Genomic DNA, 16,425 nt, shown 5'->3' on the forward strand with positions numbered 1-16,425 from the left:
AAGCTGACAGTCTACAGTTAAAGCAAATCTTGTTCGTTTCATTTCAAATCTATTGTGGTGGTGTATAGAGCCACAAATGTTAGAATTGTGTCAATGTCCCAATATTTATGGACCTGACTTTATTTTTAAAGGCCTTTATTCACAGTCTGTAAGTTCTTGTTTTTTTCCTGCAATCATCCGAGTAGCCATCTATTCATTCCTTGCAGTAAACTAAGCATTTATATAATGTTTATCACCAGCCAGCCTTGCATACATACCTGTCACCAGACGGAAGGACCGAGCCACTGATTATCACTAAAGTCCCATCATTCAGGCCACAGTGAAAATGAGTGTTGAATGGAACAGGCTATAACAAAAAAAATGACATATTTGTAATATAATCTATTGAATCTATTGTATTCCAAACACATGTATATTTTTTATTTGTGTCTTGAGACAGCTTACACGTCAAAATGCACACATACAACCCTTTATATTCAAAATAATTCATTATTTCAAGCTGTCTCCTAGTTGAAGGGTTTGCCTTAGCACTTATCTGTAGTGGGAAAGAAACCCAGACTGTGTGTGTTATATGTCCACATCCCAACAATCCATGTACAACTATGACCAGAACATGTAGTCACAGACTTTGTGTGGACATATAGAAGAGAAACTGAGTACGTAAGATCAACTTTGTTATGTATCATCAAAAATCTATTACACAACATTAAGAATTACTCTCCACATAAGGGTTCACAACATACAAAGTCTCCAATTACATTTCACATGTGGACTCAATGTGTTTCGGGAATCCTTCTTCAGGAGAACATGTGACAGAACCAGTAACCTTGTACCCACTCCTAACCTCAAAGTTCTCATAGACACTGTGAGCTGAAAGCAATGTTTGTCAGTGCTCCGACCCCCCCTTCCCCTGCTCACTGGAGCGCTTGGCTGTCGAGGGGGAGGGAGTGGCTAGCTGAGGCTCTCTGAGCCAGGTGCCGCTCCAGACTCTGGTGTGGATCCTCACTTTAAATTCTGGGTCTTTGCACAGCCTGGACCACCTGAGTGACGCCAGCTGACAGCAGGCTTCAGCCCACTGTCAGCTGAAAAATGGGTCACAGGAGTGTAGAATGAACTGCACTCCTGTGATCTCTATTTAATAGAGTAATATCAGTTGGTAGGGTAGACTGGAATTCATATCATGTACATGTTGACCATAAAGGTGAAAGTGAGTAAGCCAAGGTGAAGCCACTGCCTCTTGGGTGGGAAAAAGCACGTACATTCAGTAAACAGCCAGTGGTCTTGTACACAAATTCCCAATGGGGAACCATCTAGACCCAATGTAAGTAAATCACCATGAAGACAGCATGGCAGTCAAAGTAGTAAAGGCAAATTCTGTATATTCCAAAGAGGGGCTCTTGATAAGTATCTTAGAAACAAACTCTGTTCACATCAAACCAGCCTGGCTGATTCTGTCACATGTGCTCTTGAATGGGCAGCACAGTGGCTAAATGATTAGCACTTCCGCCTGGCAGTACTAGGGTCATTGGTTCGAATCCCAACCACGGCACCACCTGCCTGGAGTTTGCATGTTCTCCCTGTGTCTCCGTGGGTTTTCTCCAGGTACTCCAGTTTCCTCCCACACCCCAAAGACATGCTGGTAGGTGAATTGGCTCCTGTCTAAATTGGCCCTAGTAAGTGTATGTATGAATGTGAGTTAGGAACCTTAGATTGTACACCCCTTGAGGGTTAGGGACTGATGTGAATGTACAATATATATGTAAAGCACTGCGTAAATTGACGGCGCTATATAAGTACCTGAAATAAATAATAAGAAGGATCCCCGAAACGCATCCACCATTCACATATGAATTGTAATCAGAATCTTTGCATGTTGTGAACCCCTATGCGGTGAGAACTTTTTAATGTTGTGGAACATATTTTTAATGATACATAATAAAGTTGTTTTTACAGAATTCAGTTTCTTTTCTATATGTCCACACAAAGTCCATAACTACATATTCTGTTCATAATTGTATATCATCCTAGCACTGTAAAATGTCAATGAATTGCACAGACACAGTCTCTGAAAATAATATTGCTTCTTTCTGCAACAGTGACGCAGTAATTTGAAGTGTAAGGTTTATGCAATCTGAAGCCCTGTGATTTAAATCTGATTAGGGGCTAATCTATCCAAAATAGAGCCTGGTGGACACAGTCAGCTCTTGGCGTTCTATGTTTTAAATAATCTAACAGCACGCTCTATCTGCCAGATTTCTCATTTTCTGGAAGTTTGGGGTATTCCCTCCTACATTTGTATGTTCCTGTTGCTTGTAATATAAAATAAATTAAAACCAACTAAATTTGTGGAAACTCCTTATAATGTCCACATGAGATGTGCAGATCCAGGAGCTCAAAGCACAGATAATCAATGAGTCACAGAGAGCTACAAGAAAACATCTTAATTTAAAATGTGTTCACTTAGACACTTGTTGCCATTGAATAAACTGCTGAAGGCAATGTCCCATGTAATTTTCATCATATTTTGATACAAATAATCTAGCAGACTATATTGTAAGTAATGTTGCCAGTTTCCTTCTCACATTTTGCCACTTTAAACTCATATAATTTTGTTTTGTCAATGTAGAAGACCTGGGGAAGGAGTATCACCAAAGAGGTATAGTTTTTATTTTTCTGCATCACAACTTTCTACATTATTGGTGAAAAGTGGGACAAATTTTGAAGTAATATAAGTTATCAGTGTAAATATTAAATAAAACGTGAAAAAATCGACACCATATTAATAGTTAAAAATGTTTTGGACTAGACATTCATGGCTCCAGTTGATGTTTCTATTTTTAGTTATTAAAGTGATATTAAAGGCAATATAAAAAAAAATATAACAAACATGTTATATGTACCTGCTCTGTTTAATGGTTTTGCACAGAGCAGCCCTGATCCTTTTCTTTTCGTGTCCCCCACTGGTGCTCCTCCCTCCTGCCAAGTGCCCTCACAGCAAGCAGCTTGCTATGGGGGCATCTGGGCAGGCTTGTTCCCGGTTCCCTGCTCTGTGTGTTCATTCATAAACAGAGCTGTGGCTTGGCCCCACCCCCTCATTGGCTCACTGGCTGTAATTGACAGCAGAGGGAGCCAATAGCTTTACCTTCATGCATAGAGTGTAAAACCACTTTAAAGACATTAATATATACACTGTTATTGGTTTATATCAGTCCATTAAATAAAGTTTTCCTTTTTTTTAGATTGATTGATTGATTGATTGATTGATTGATTGTACCAGGTACTGAGGACCATTGAGGAGGCCATTGGGTAAATTTTTTTGCACATTACAGATAGATTAATTTTCAGACATCAAAAGGGTTGTCTAATATATGTTGAAGTTTGGATGTTGAAGCATCTAATGCAGGGTTTCTCAACCAGGGTTCCTCCAAAGGTTGCCAGGGGTTCCTTGAACAATGAGCAATTTCTGCCTCTCAGATGAGTTCCCACTGACACCATTGATCTTTTGTAGCTATCTGTATGGAAGTAATTCTCCTCAATAACCACAAGTGTAAGGAGCAGTCTTCCTACTGTCCATCACATTAATGTATCATGAGCTGTAGATTTTTAGCAGGGGTTCCTTGAGGCTGGAAAATTATTTCAAGGGTCCTTCTGTGTTAAAAAGGTTGAGAAAGGCAGATCTAATCTTTCTTCTAGCAGACATTTTTTCATACTCACATTGATTATTTGCACCACAACCTAAGAGAAGTTGGGAACCTCTTGTTTCTTCCTATATCTCAGAATTGTGTCTCTGGTAGCAACACACATTTGTATAATGAGTGTTCCATACATTCCTAGGTATCTTCCATAATAATAATGTTTAATACCTAAATTTATTCAGACAGTTCCTACAGTTTTATAACGACTTGAGATGAGGCCAAAGGTCTTTGTTCACATACCGCTGATGTTACCAAAGTTTATGAATGATCGAGCACACTTGTGCACACATTCTCCAAGAGAGGGAGGATTGTTCTGGGAAAAAGCTTGGAGAGTATGTACAGAGTTACCAATCGCAAAGTAATTTCTTGCAGTTTCTCAGTGATTGATACATCTGGTACTTTGTTATAAAGAATGGCTGACTTTAAGTCACAGGTACTCAATGAACTCCTTGCCAGGGCACCATATTAGAGTCTTCTCTTTAATGTATCCAATGTTATTTAAACACATAAACTATGTGTTGCTTTTTCCCAGCTGTAAACATATTCCTAGTTAACAGCCAAAAATTCTGAGCCAACAATATTTCCAAAATCAAGACATTATGAAAAGATACGTCTCAAAGTGCACATGTACAGTTTGAAGAGCCCTACTCTGCGGAATTCAAGAGATAAGATTGTAGCCTAGCCAAAAGATTGTCAGGCTTTTTCTGCTAGAAAACCATCCAATTCATCCAACACCACACCCATATGTCCAGTGTTGGGATTCTTAGCTTTCGGTGATGCCGTGTTAAAGCTGGATTTCAAGAAATAGCCAGAACAACAGCCATGTACCAACAACCATGTATTGATTTCCAAATGCAAAAGGGCTCACATAAAAAGATAAGAAGGCTCATATCATCCAACAATGTTTCAGTCCAAGGGATCCCTTTCTCAAAGTGATCGCTAGTCTGTTACCTTGCTGTCACCTTGAGAAACGGGTCTCTTGTGGCTCCAAAACATTGGTGGATGGATGTGCCTTCTTATCTGGCTCTGACTCTCAGTGTGTGTCAGACAGCCTGAGCCAGGTTGCCCCCACTCCCTCCCCTACCTGGCACTCCATTGAGTGCTAGAGTTGCAGAGAGAAGAGCACCGACTGACCAAGAACTGAGTTATCACTGCTAATGTGGTTGCTCAGTTCTTAGGCTTAGAGCCCAAAAATAACTTACCATTTCTGTAGGTATCCCTGTTAAGAGAATTAACTCACTTACTGTGCTGGTGACAACTGCAGAAACAAATGCAATGGATGCAAGAGGAAGTGAACTGTCAGCACAAGCTGGACCATGCATTATAATACAGTAATGTCTTACCATACCACAAATCACTACATATTCGTTCATCACTGATTCATCCATTTAGGGCATAGGAGGTCTAGCATAGGTTTGTAACTACTCTAACTTGATGAAACAATATTTATATAATACCAGTTTGCTTTGCACTATACATTGGGGTCACATTACCTTTTTAAAGTGTACCTTTAGTTTTTTATTGAAATTAAAGGGGTTTATTTCTGTTTTTTTTTCTGCTACTAATTTTTCTAATACATTCACAGGTTTCATATTTCTCTACAGTATACTGTCTACAGTGATGTTCTGAGTGGGATCTAGGATGTAGCATACAATGTAACTGAATCACAAATATATTTTTATTGCCAGATGGACATGTATATTGCAGTTTCATTTACAGCTTAGATACCATTATTTTTGGATATGATGGTCTCTTGTACATGGGCACCCAAGCCTGTAATTCCCCTGCCCAGACAGTCCAGGCACTGTGTACAGCTGTCCATAGACACGGGTAGCTGTATGCAGCACCATGAGGGGAAATACACTGACATTTATTTTGTATGGGCTCTGTGTGCAAGAGGTCCAAATCTTGTAGTTCAATAAATATATTTTAAGGGTTAGTTGACCTTTATAAAAAAAATTGTAGAGCAGTCAAGGGGCCTCAGTAATTTTCAAATTATGGTGCAGTGTAGAGAAATTCAGCTTCCTTTAAATTATATATCTGTAGGCCAAAAAAAAAAAAAATGTAAATAAATAATAATTAAAAAGTTTAAAGTGCCCCTGTCCTCCCGTGCTAGTGGTGAACGCATATGTAGGCCATGCCCACATGTAAATAGTGTGCAAACCACACATGAGGTATCGCCACGAACATAAGAGCAAGAGCAATAATTGTCGCAGTAGACCTCGTCTGTAACTTTACACTGCTAACCTGTAGACATTTTTAAAGCATCACACATGGAGATTTTTAAGTACCGTAGTTTCACGCCATTTGTACGAGCGTGCGCAATTTTGAAGCGTGACATGTTGGATATCTATTTATTTGCCATGACATCCTCTTTCATATTTTACAAAACAATTGGGTATATAGGTTTTTTTTTAATCAGTGTATTTTTTTCCAAAAATATATATTCATTTTTGAAAACTGCTCATTTCGGTTTCGGTTTTCGGCCAAGTGCATTTTGAATTTTCGGTTTCGGTTTTGGCACCAGAATGTACATTTCGGTGCACCACTAAGAGATGTCTATGCAAGTGGCACCTGAAGTAGTGCATGCACGACTTTAGAAATCAATGCAGCTCTGACCAAGTCGGAATTGCACCGATATGACCACTTTAATTGCATACAATAGGCTGCCCCTTTCCATGCGATTTGAAACTTGCACCGATGGCAAATCAAACTCAGTGTGACTGGACACTTAAAGTGTTACTAAACCCAGGACCCTGCATTCACTATATCTGATCTCTCACAGTACACACTACATGGAAATGCAATTATTTTAGTAAATATAAACTGCAAAATACCTTTTCTCATCAGCAGTTACAGCAGTCTTGTGACTTCTCTCAGTGTCCAGACCAGCACTAGCTAAAGCTTGTAGGAGGAGTTTTCTTTCTGCTCTAGGAGGATGCAGAACCCCTGACCTCTCTCTGACCAGTGCAAATTGGCCTTGAGCTGATCACATGCACTCTACCAAGAAAAAAAAAACCTCTCTAGCCATACGCACAAAACTGAGCATGTGCAGAGTGACTCCTAGAGCTCTCTACTATGAGCAGATGAATTGTGGACATTAGAAGAAGGGGAGGATCAGAAAAGAGCATCCCTTTTTACACAATGCAGAGGATTAACCCCTTAGGTTCCACAGTGAGTATAACAAGCATGCTTTACTGCATATACAGACTGATTATACTGTTGTGGGTTTAGTAACACTTTAAATAGGAGAGTTTGCCACTTGCTGTGTACACAGCCCTCTCCAGCTGTAGGGTAGGCTTTAGGTGAGGGCTGTACAAGAGGCCTGACAAAGGAGAACTATCTCTTTGGGATAAACGCCATGTACAAAATAGTAAGGAGGGGGCTGCTGGCTAAGACACAAAACCAGAAAGCCCTCAGCACGTCCATAGACCAGTGATAGTACAGCCTGGGACTGCCAGCCACAACAACACACAAAGAAAACCATCACATGACTAACTGACACTGACAAGCTACATCCCTGAGAGCAGCGGCAGAGATATACACATACTGTACATACAGACAGAGTGAGTGGACATGACAGAAGAAATGAGAGCCCCTCCCTCCCGGCACATAGCGGCCCGCACTTACTGGGTTGTAGATAGGTCCGTGGGACATGATGAGGAGGCTGTATGGAGGAGTACAGTGTACCCTTTCTGCAATGAGTGAGGCAGAAGTGACCCCCGAATGGCTGGGTTCTGCACTTTATAACGGTGTACTGTAGTGTCCCGCCCATGGGAAGAAGACGAGAGAGAGACCATCCCCGAGACTTCCCATACGTCCGGAGGGGACGGTGTATAGTGAGGGGAATGAGGCCGTGCCGTGTTCATTACCAGCTCACCTCTGGGTGTGAGGGGAATGAGGCCGTGCCGTGTTCATTACCAGCTCATCTCTGGGTGTGAGGGGAATGAGGCCGTGCCGTGTTCATTCCCCGCTCAGCTCTGGGTGTGAGGGGAATGAGGCCGTGCCGTGTTCTTTACCCGCTCATCTCTGGGTGTGAGGGGAATGAGGCCGTGCCGTGTTCATTCCCCGCTCACCTCTGGGTGTGAGGGGCATGAGGCCGTGCCGTGTTCATTCCCCGCTCACCTCTGGGTGTGAGGGGCATGAGGCCGTGCCGTGTTCATTCCCCGCTCAGCTCTGGGTGTGAGGGGAATGAGGCCGTGCCGTGTTCTTTACCAGCTCATCTCTGGGTGTGAGGGGAATGAGGCCGTGCCGTGTTCATTCCCCGCTCACCTCTGGGTGTGAGGGGCATGAGGCCGTGCCGTGTTCTTTACCAGCTCAGCTCTAGGTGTGAAGGGAATGAGGCCGTGCCGTGTTCATTCCCCGCTCATCTCTAGATGTGAGGTGCACCGTGCTACTTACCTTCACCATAGAACTAGACAGGACATATCACACCTTCTATTACTGCACATGGAAAGGACTGCTTCCAGCCAGGCATGTGTCCCATTTACCACATTACAATTATATTTCCAGAAAGATTTGTTTTTTAAATGTGTTTTTTTGTTTAAGCAAGACACAAAGAAGAAAGTGTAATATGAATAAGACATACAGTATTTATGAATATTGTGAATATCATAGAAAAATAAACACCTAGATATGATACTCGTATATACACTGCTCAAAAAGATGAAAGGAACACTATGAAAATTAATGGGATCTCAATGGGGAAAAATATCTATACTGATGTGCACTGGGTAATGTGTTAGGAATGTAAGGATGCCCTATCATTTGATGGACATGAAAATTATCTACCTACAGAGGACTGAATTCAAAGACCCCCCGAAAATCAAAGTGAAAACATGATGCAGCAGGCTAGTCCAGTTTGCTGAAATTTCATTGTAGCAACTCAAAATGTTCCTCAGTACTTTGTATGGCCCCCACATGCTTGTATGCATGCCTGACAACGTCGGTTCATGCTCCTAATGAGACGACGGATGGTGTCCTGGGGTATTTCCTCCCAGATCTGGACCAGGGCATCACTGAGCTCCTGGACAGTCTGAGGTGCAACCTGGCGGCATCAGATGGACCGAAACATGATATCCCAGAGGTGTTCTATTGGATTTAGATCAGACGAGCATGGGAGCCATTCAATGGTATCAATTCCTTCATCCTCCAGGAACTGCCTGTATACTCTCGCCACATGAGGCCAGGCATTGTTGTGCACCAGGAGGAACCCAGGACCCACTGTACCAGCATAGGGTCTGACAATGGGTCCAAGGATTTCATCCCGATACCTAATGGCAGTCAGGGTGCCATTGTCTAGCCTGTAGAGGTCTGTACATCCCTCCATGGATATGCCTCCCCAGACCATCACTGACCCACCACCAAAATTGTCATGCTGAACGATGTTACAGGCAGCATAACCTTCTCCATGGCTTCTCCAGATACTTTCACGTCTGCCACATGTGCTCAGTGTGAACCTGCTCTCATCTGTGAAAGGCATTGGGTGCCAGTGGTGGATCTGCCAATTCTGGTGTTCAATGGCAAATGCCAATCGAGCTCTATGGTGCCAGGCAGTGAGCACAGGGCCCACTAGAGGATACCGGGCCCTCAGGCCACCCTCATGAAGTCTGTTTCTGATTGGTGAGAGACATTCACACCTGTTGCCTGCTGGAGGTCATTTTGTAGGGCTCTGGCAGTGCTCATCCTGTAACTCCTTTCATAAAAGAGCAGATACCGGTCCTGCTGATGGGTTAAGGACCTTCTATGGCCCTACCCAGCTCTTCTAGAGTAACTGCCTGTCTCCTGGAATCTCCTCCATGCTCTTGAGACTGTGCAAACCTTCTGGCAATGGCACGTATTTATGTACCATCCTGGAGGAGTTGGACTGCCTGTGCAGCCTCTGTAGAGTCCAGGTATCGGCTCATGCTACCAGTAGTGACACTGACCCTAGCCAAATGCAAAACTAGTGAAATACAGTCAGAAGAGATGAGTATGGAAAAAAATGTTAGTGGCCTCCACCTGTAAAACCATTCCTGTTTTGGGGTTTGTCTCATTGTTGCCCATCTAGTACACTTGTTATTTTAAATAACACCAAAGCAGCTAAAACTGATTGGCAACCCCTTCTGTTACTTAACTAACCAGATCAATATCCCAGGAGTTTAATTTACTTGATGCTAGACTTGGATTAAAAAGTGTTCCTTTAATTTTTTTGAGCTGTGTATATGTCTTTTCTCTGAATAAAGTTTCCTGTTTCCTTGTTGCAGTGAAGTAGATAAACAAATGTGGACAGCACACTGTCTGTTCTGTAGGGCTATAAACAGAATTTCTAACAAGCAGAGTGTACAGAAAGAAGAACCGACATTAATTTTTTTTTAAACAGTGTGCCCCAATCCTTACCAGGCCCTTCAGGTCTGGTATGGATTTTGAGGAGGACCCCATGCAAAAATAAAAACCCTACCAGACCCTTGTCCGAGCATGTGACCCGATAGGCCAGGGAAGGGGAAGGAAAAGCAAAAATGTATATGCAGTTGCGTCCCGAGGCAGGTGCGGGGGTGCGGTCCGCACCAGGTGACACCCACCACACGGGGTGACACCGGACCCGCGCCACAAAAACGTAAGTTGTAAAGCAAGCCGTTGATCCCCAGACTCATTCACCTTTCCAACCGCTCAGTTTCTGCCACCCCCCTCTGCCAATCCCTCCACTGGCTTCCGATTGCGCAACGGATCAAATTCAAAATCCTAACACTGTCCACCATACTGCCCCGAACTACATCACTGACCTAATATCCAAGTACCGCCCAGCACGCACACTCCGCTCCTCATAAGACCTTCTCTCTAGTTCCCTGGTCTCCTCCTCCCATGCCCGCCTCCAGGACTTCTCCAGGGTGTCAGCCATCCTCTGGAACTCCCTGCCCCAACCGATCAGATTATCACCTACTCTCTTCTCCTTTAGGCGCACCCTGAAAACCCATCTCTTCAGGGAAGCTTACCCCACCCCCTGCTAACTTGCCGACCTCCTCCACTCTTCCTACCACTCCATCCCCTACAGCTATCTCCTCCTGTACAACTATCCCCTCCCTCCTAGATTGTAAGCTCGAAAGAGCAGGGCCCTCGATCCCCTCATGTTTTGCATTGTATTGGTATTGTTCTGTCACATGTTCTCTCCCCCTTTGTAATGTACAGCGCTGAGCGAACTATTGGCGCTTTATAAATACTGTATAATAATAATAATAATTATTATTGGATCTGCGGATTGATCATAATGGATCAGAGTCCAATCCATTATGTGGCACAGTGACTTAGTGGTTAGCACATCTGCCTTGCAGTAAATGGGTCATGGGGTCGATTCTCGATCATGGCACCTCCTGCATGGAGTTTGCATGTTCTCCGTGTGCTTGCGTGGGTTTCCGCCGGGTACTCCAGTTTCCTCCCACGCTCCAAAGACATGCTGGTAGGTGAATTGATTCCTGTCCAAATTGGCCCTAGTATGTGTATGTATGAATGTAGGTTAGGGACCTTAGATTGTACACCCCTTGAGGGTTAGAGACTGATGTGAATGTACAATATATACAGTATATGTAAAAACGCTGCGTAAATTGACAGCGCTATATAAGTACCTGAAATAAATAATTATGCTCAATCTGCAGATCCGATCCATTCTGCGGGGATCGTCAGAGGGGGTGTCACCAAGTGTTACCGCACCAGGTGACACCAACCCTAGGGACGCCTCTGTGTATATGCCTCTGCACAAGTTGAAGTACTTAGAGGTTCAAGTCATCTAAGCAGAGAAGTATCACGGTGACGGGGTATTACAAATGTTTCTGTTGTTGTTTGATCCATTAGCTGTTAGACCTTCCCCACCTTGGCCGTCGTGTGTTCTCAGCCACCAAGGTTCATGAAATCATTTTGAATGGACCTGGTATGATGTGGCAACACCCTGTCTGCCTAATGCTCTGCTGCACTGTTGTCCTGTCACATGCGCTTCCAGTGTACACTATTATTAAAAGACGTTCCACTGTCGTCACCATCAGGAAGTCAATCATTTCTGGACGTGATGATGTCATTACATTGACGTGTTTCGTCCACCAATCATCGCGGACTTCGTCAGAACTGGGAGGGGACAGTCCTGCATTTCTTTAACCACTTGCCTACCAGGCACGTATACCCCCTTATTTACCAGGCCAATTTTCAGCTTTCAGCGCTGCCGCACTTTGACAATTGCGCGGTCATGCAACATTGTACCCATATGAAATTTTGATCATTTTTTTCTCACAAATAGAGCTTTCTTTTGGTGGTATTTAATCACCACTGGGCACTTTACTTTTTGCGCTATAAATAAAAAAAGTGCAAAAAATTTGAAAAAAAAAAGTTTCTTTGTTTCTATTATAAAATTTTTCAAACAGGTATTTTTTCTCCTTCACTGACATGCGTTGATGAGGCAGCACTGATGGGCACTGATAGGCGGCACTGATGGGCACTGATAGGCAGCACTAAAGGGCACTGATAGGCAGTACTAATGAGGTGGCACGGATAGGCGGCACTGATAGACAGCACTAATGAGGTGTCACAGATAGGCGGCACTAATATGCAGCACTGATAGGCGGCACTGATAGGTGACACTGATGATGGGTACTGATAGATGGCACTGACTGGCATCACTGCTGGGCACTGACTGGCGGCACTGACTGGCACAACCCCTGGGCACTGACTGGTGGCACTGACTGGCAGCACTGCTGGGCTGCACTGGTGGGTGGCACTGGTGGGCAGCACTGGTGGGTGGGCACAGGTGGGTGGCACTAATGGGCACAGGTGGGTGGGCACAGGTGGGTGGCACTGCTGGGCACAGGTAGGTGTCACTTCTGGGCACAGGTGTGTGACACTGCAGAGTGGCACAGGTGGGTGCACTGCTGGGCACAGGTGGGTGCACTGCTGGGCACAGGTGGGTGATCTGCTGGGCACAGGTGGGCGGAGCTAGTGGGCGCACTGCTGGGCACAGGTGGGCGGAACTTGCGGGTGGCACTGCTGGGCACCGATCATCAGGGCACTGATCATCAGTGCCCTGATGATCGGTGCCGATCCCCGCTCTGACAACTGCCGGTTCTCGGCAGTACTTTCCTCACGATTTGACAGCGTGAGGAAAGTGCAGCCGAGAACCGGCACTTGCATTTCCCTGTGATTAGCGTGTCATTGGACACCGCTGATCACGTGGTAAAAGGCCGCTGTGATTGGCCTTTTACCACATCACGTGATCAGCTGTGTCCGTAGGACACAGCGATCACGGAGATCGCCGGGTGCGCGCCCCCTGGGGCGCGCAGGAGAGCGCGTTCTGGGAGGACGTCATATGACGTCCACTCAGAACTGGCCGGCCGCAGTGCAGCCATCATTCGGCCATCTGCGGTCGGCAGGTAGTTAAGTACCTTATCTCCTATGTAGTGGGCCTGTGATTGCACCCTCTTGTGTTGAGATGTCATCCTTACATTCTAAAACATTTTCAAATAGACTGCAAAGACCCAACTAAGGGTCATAAGAAGGAGGCAATCAAGAAGAGAGAAACATGTACTATGACTGAGTGTTCTTTTTATCCTTCTCAGAGGGAACCATACTTAGTTACTTTAATGGAAAAAAGGGGAGAGAAAAGAAGAATGAATTGAGGAAAACTTCAAAGTTTAGTTCAGTATTTACTCCCTTGGGTATTAATGTTCCCAATGTATAAATCCAGTACTTTTCTTTCTGTAATAGAACCTTATCAAAATCTCCTCTCCTAGATGACAAATTTAACAAGAAGATCCCTTTTACTTTTAAACCCTCCGTCTGTCCATCTGTTGTGTATCTCCTTAAAGTGTTTTTTGCACCCAGCTTAATGCTTATTCTACCCTTCTTGGGTAATTATAATTACCGACTACACACAGTTTGTTCTTTACAGCTGGTTTTTATTTACTCCTTCCACACTGCGCAGACTCCACCAGAAGTCCACTGATCCCTGAAGGGAAATGTATGTCTTTTAGGTCTGTCATTTTGTTTTTCCCCACTCCATTTTATATTCCATGTTGATTAATTGTTTTGTATTATAACCAGAATGAGTTAATTAAAATATGCTATGTCAGTTATGTGTTACAGAAATGTACTCACAATATTCTTCTATCTCTTATCTTAGCTAGATTCTATCTTAGCTAGTATCTAGCCAGATTCTATTGTATGTAGCAGATAAGTTTTTTGTAATATTATAGACGCATTCCTTATTCTTGGGAAAGTTAAATTTTGCTTCTCATCATTATTCAGGATTGACGTAAATGCTTGTATTTGTATTCAGCCAATCAATTACTGAGAATTAAGTTTTTCCCAGATACTTTGTGCCCCCCACCTTTTTTTTTTGTTATATTAATCCTCTTCCCGCTAATAAAAAATGTAGATTAATTTCACCTACACTGTGTGCACTTGTCTATTACTTAGGTGAAGTTAGTCTTCTGGACGTCCATACCTTCAAACAGACTGATCAAGACAGATAGCCAGGGGCTAGCGACAACCTTTCAATTGGAGGTCCCACTGAGATCGGGAGGTCAACCCGTTTGCGGTCACCCGGTAAGATAAACAAAATCTGTCTGTCTGTCCGGCTGTCCGTGGGCTCTGACTAAACTCTCGATCTCTGAACTGTGACAGGAGTATTCTGGGAATACTTAATTGAGTCTCAGGGAGACTCAGATAAGGAAAGGTGATTTCTGTAGACGGGGTCTACATTTAAAATACCTAGACAGGGTCTAGGTTAATTACAGAGTCTTAACGAGTCTGTTGAGGGTAACCAACTTTCTTTTCTTTGCTTCTATTATCAAATGCATAGAGTATAAGATAATTTGTTTATGCAAATAAGTGAACCCGGTTGGTAAGTGAACGGGTCGATAGAGTCAATATTTAAGTTCTTACTGTCTATCCTTTGTTGAGAGTGATAAGTGGTCACGTGTCACTCGACCCGCTCCATACTGTCAGCACGGCTGAAGTACCACTGTGACTAGCTCACGTTTATGGAAGGCGCACCAAAGTGAAAACTGCGGTGGCAGCTGAGCACTGTGAGCATTCCACTAGATCTCACATATGTGTGGTGTATTGATCCAACATACCGGGGTAGATGTAGGAGAACACATAATCAGACACATTTCCGTTGACCCTTACAACATACACCAAGCGTCTCCTACCATAGATAATCCAAAACAGTACTGTAAAAGACAGCACCTTTATAAACATAATTTTTCCTTTTTAATACATAACGATTTTATTGGGCGAACTTTAGGAGATTTACGATTTTTTATTAAGTCATTTAACAATTTTGTAGGACCAATATGGGAGGTGGTAAATCTAAATCAATTTCCCACCCCCCTCCTCAAGCTGAAGAGACATGCAAGGACTACATAGCTCGTGTCTGTGGCACTGACTATTTCCTCATTAACCCTTTTGTAGATAATCTTTCCGAATGGACTGAGTCCATGGGAAGTTGTAGTCCTTTCCCTAGGAACGGGGCAAATGATTCCTTCCATATGGATATGGTAAAGGGGCTGTGTCTAGGGGCGAAGGAGGCATGGCCATATTTTGGTCCCGACCCTCAATGGGACCATAATTATATGGAAGAAGGAGGACTAAATTGGTTAGCATATGCTCCACACTGGTATGAGACAACTGATAAGGGACAGAAAGTGAAAAACAAAAATAGTCAGGTTAAGTTTCACGAACTACAAAATAAATTGACAGCAAATATTAAGCCCAACAAACCTCCTCCATATAAACACATCTATCCCTCTTTATCACAAAAGGACATAGATGAACTTATGATGACTAGTGCCACCCTATTACCCCCACCACCCACTGTTCCCACGGTGCCTGGCCAAAGACAAGACGTTCCCGGAGCAGACGGTTCACCCGTCATAGCAGACACAACAACTCATGACCACCCAGAACAGGAATCTGACGAGGAGGAAGGTCCTCCTCCCTCGAGACATGAGACACAACCTGACTCCACACAGTCCAAAGCCACCCCAAGACGGTCCGTTTTAAAGATAGAATTACCACGAAGGACAGGTAGGAATACTAGCAAGAGTAATGAAGCAACACACCTGCCGTTTATGACGGTTGGGGAGCAACTCTTAAAGAAACCAATCGAAATCGAGGACATTAATAAAATAGTGAAACACTGTCCCAAACCAAACACGGCACCACAGGGCACCATTACTTATTTAAAGAAAGCATGTAGGGGGAGAAATTACACTCAAGAGGACATGCGGTTAATCATAGACGGAGTTGTAGGGACACACTCTGGATGGGATTGGACAAAGGTACCCTCCATTAACAACATTCAAACAGGTGACCCCAATGCTAATCCCATTGTTCCCTATCCCACAGCCTCTACCTATGCCCTTAACACCCCAGAGGGACAAGAAACCATGTGGCAGGAGATTATTGACCATATGACGGAGATCTTTAAAACCAGATCCTCCCTTTCCACTGCTATAGCCTGTAAACAGAAGGGCTCTGAGACCCTTACTGAATTCTGGAGGAGATTTGATGCCTGTTGGACTCAGGAAGCAGGACTGGAGAAGACTAATAATGCCAGCCTCCTGATTTCAACATGGATCAGTAATACCCTGCCACACTTGACGGTCCCAATCAGGCAAATGATTCCCTCATGGACATCCGATACACTAGATGATTTTCAGAAACAACTTTATGATAGAGAAGCTGCAGGATGCTTTGACATCAAGAAAAC

General features: G+C 43.7%; 1 protein-coding gene across 2 annotated transcripts in view; it reads right to left on the bottom strand.

Annotated features, from left to right (window-relative positions):
* Nucleotides 1-7,644, bottom strand: part of LGALS9 (galectin 9) — a 32,252-nt gene extending 24,608 nt beyond the window's left edge. Inside the window, exons 1-2 of one of the 2 annotated variants that reach the window (XM_089678507.1) lie at nucleotides 7,326-7,644; nucleotides 258-346 (exon numbers count right to left, since the gene is read on the bottom strand). In XM_089678507.1, the coding sequence (XP_089534633.1) occupies nucleotides 258-346; nucleotides 7,326-7,352 (116 nt within the window). In that variant the 5' untranslated portion in view covers nucleotides 7,353-7,644. The remainder of the gene's footprint in view (nucleotides 1-257; nucleotides 347-7,325) is intronic. The other variant, XM_089678506.1, reaches the window with a different exon arrangement.
* Nucleotides 7,645-16,425: the final 8,781 nt, after the last annotated feature.

The sequence above is a fragment of the Staurois parvus genome, unplaced genomic scaffold, assembly GCF_062004578.1.
Source record: "Staurois parvus isolate SC_StPar_1 unplaced genomic scaffold, SC_StPar_1.0 ptg000206l, whole genome shotgun sequence".
NCBI classification, from domain to species: Eukaryota; Metazoa; Chordata; class Amphibia; order Anura; family Ranidae; genus Staurois; species Staurois parvus.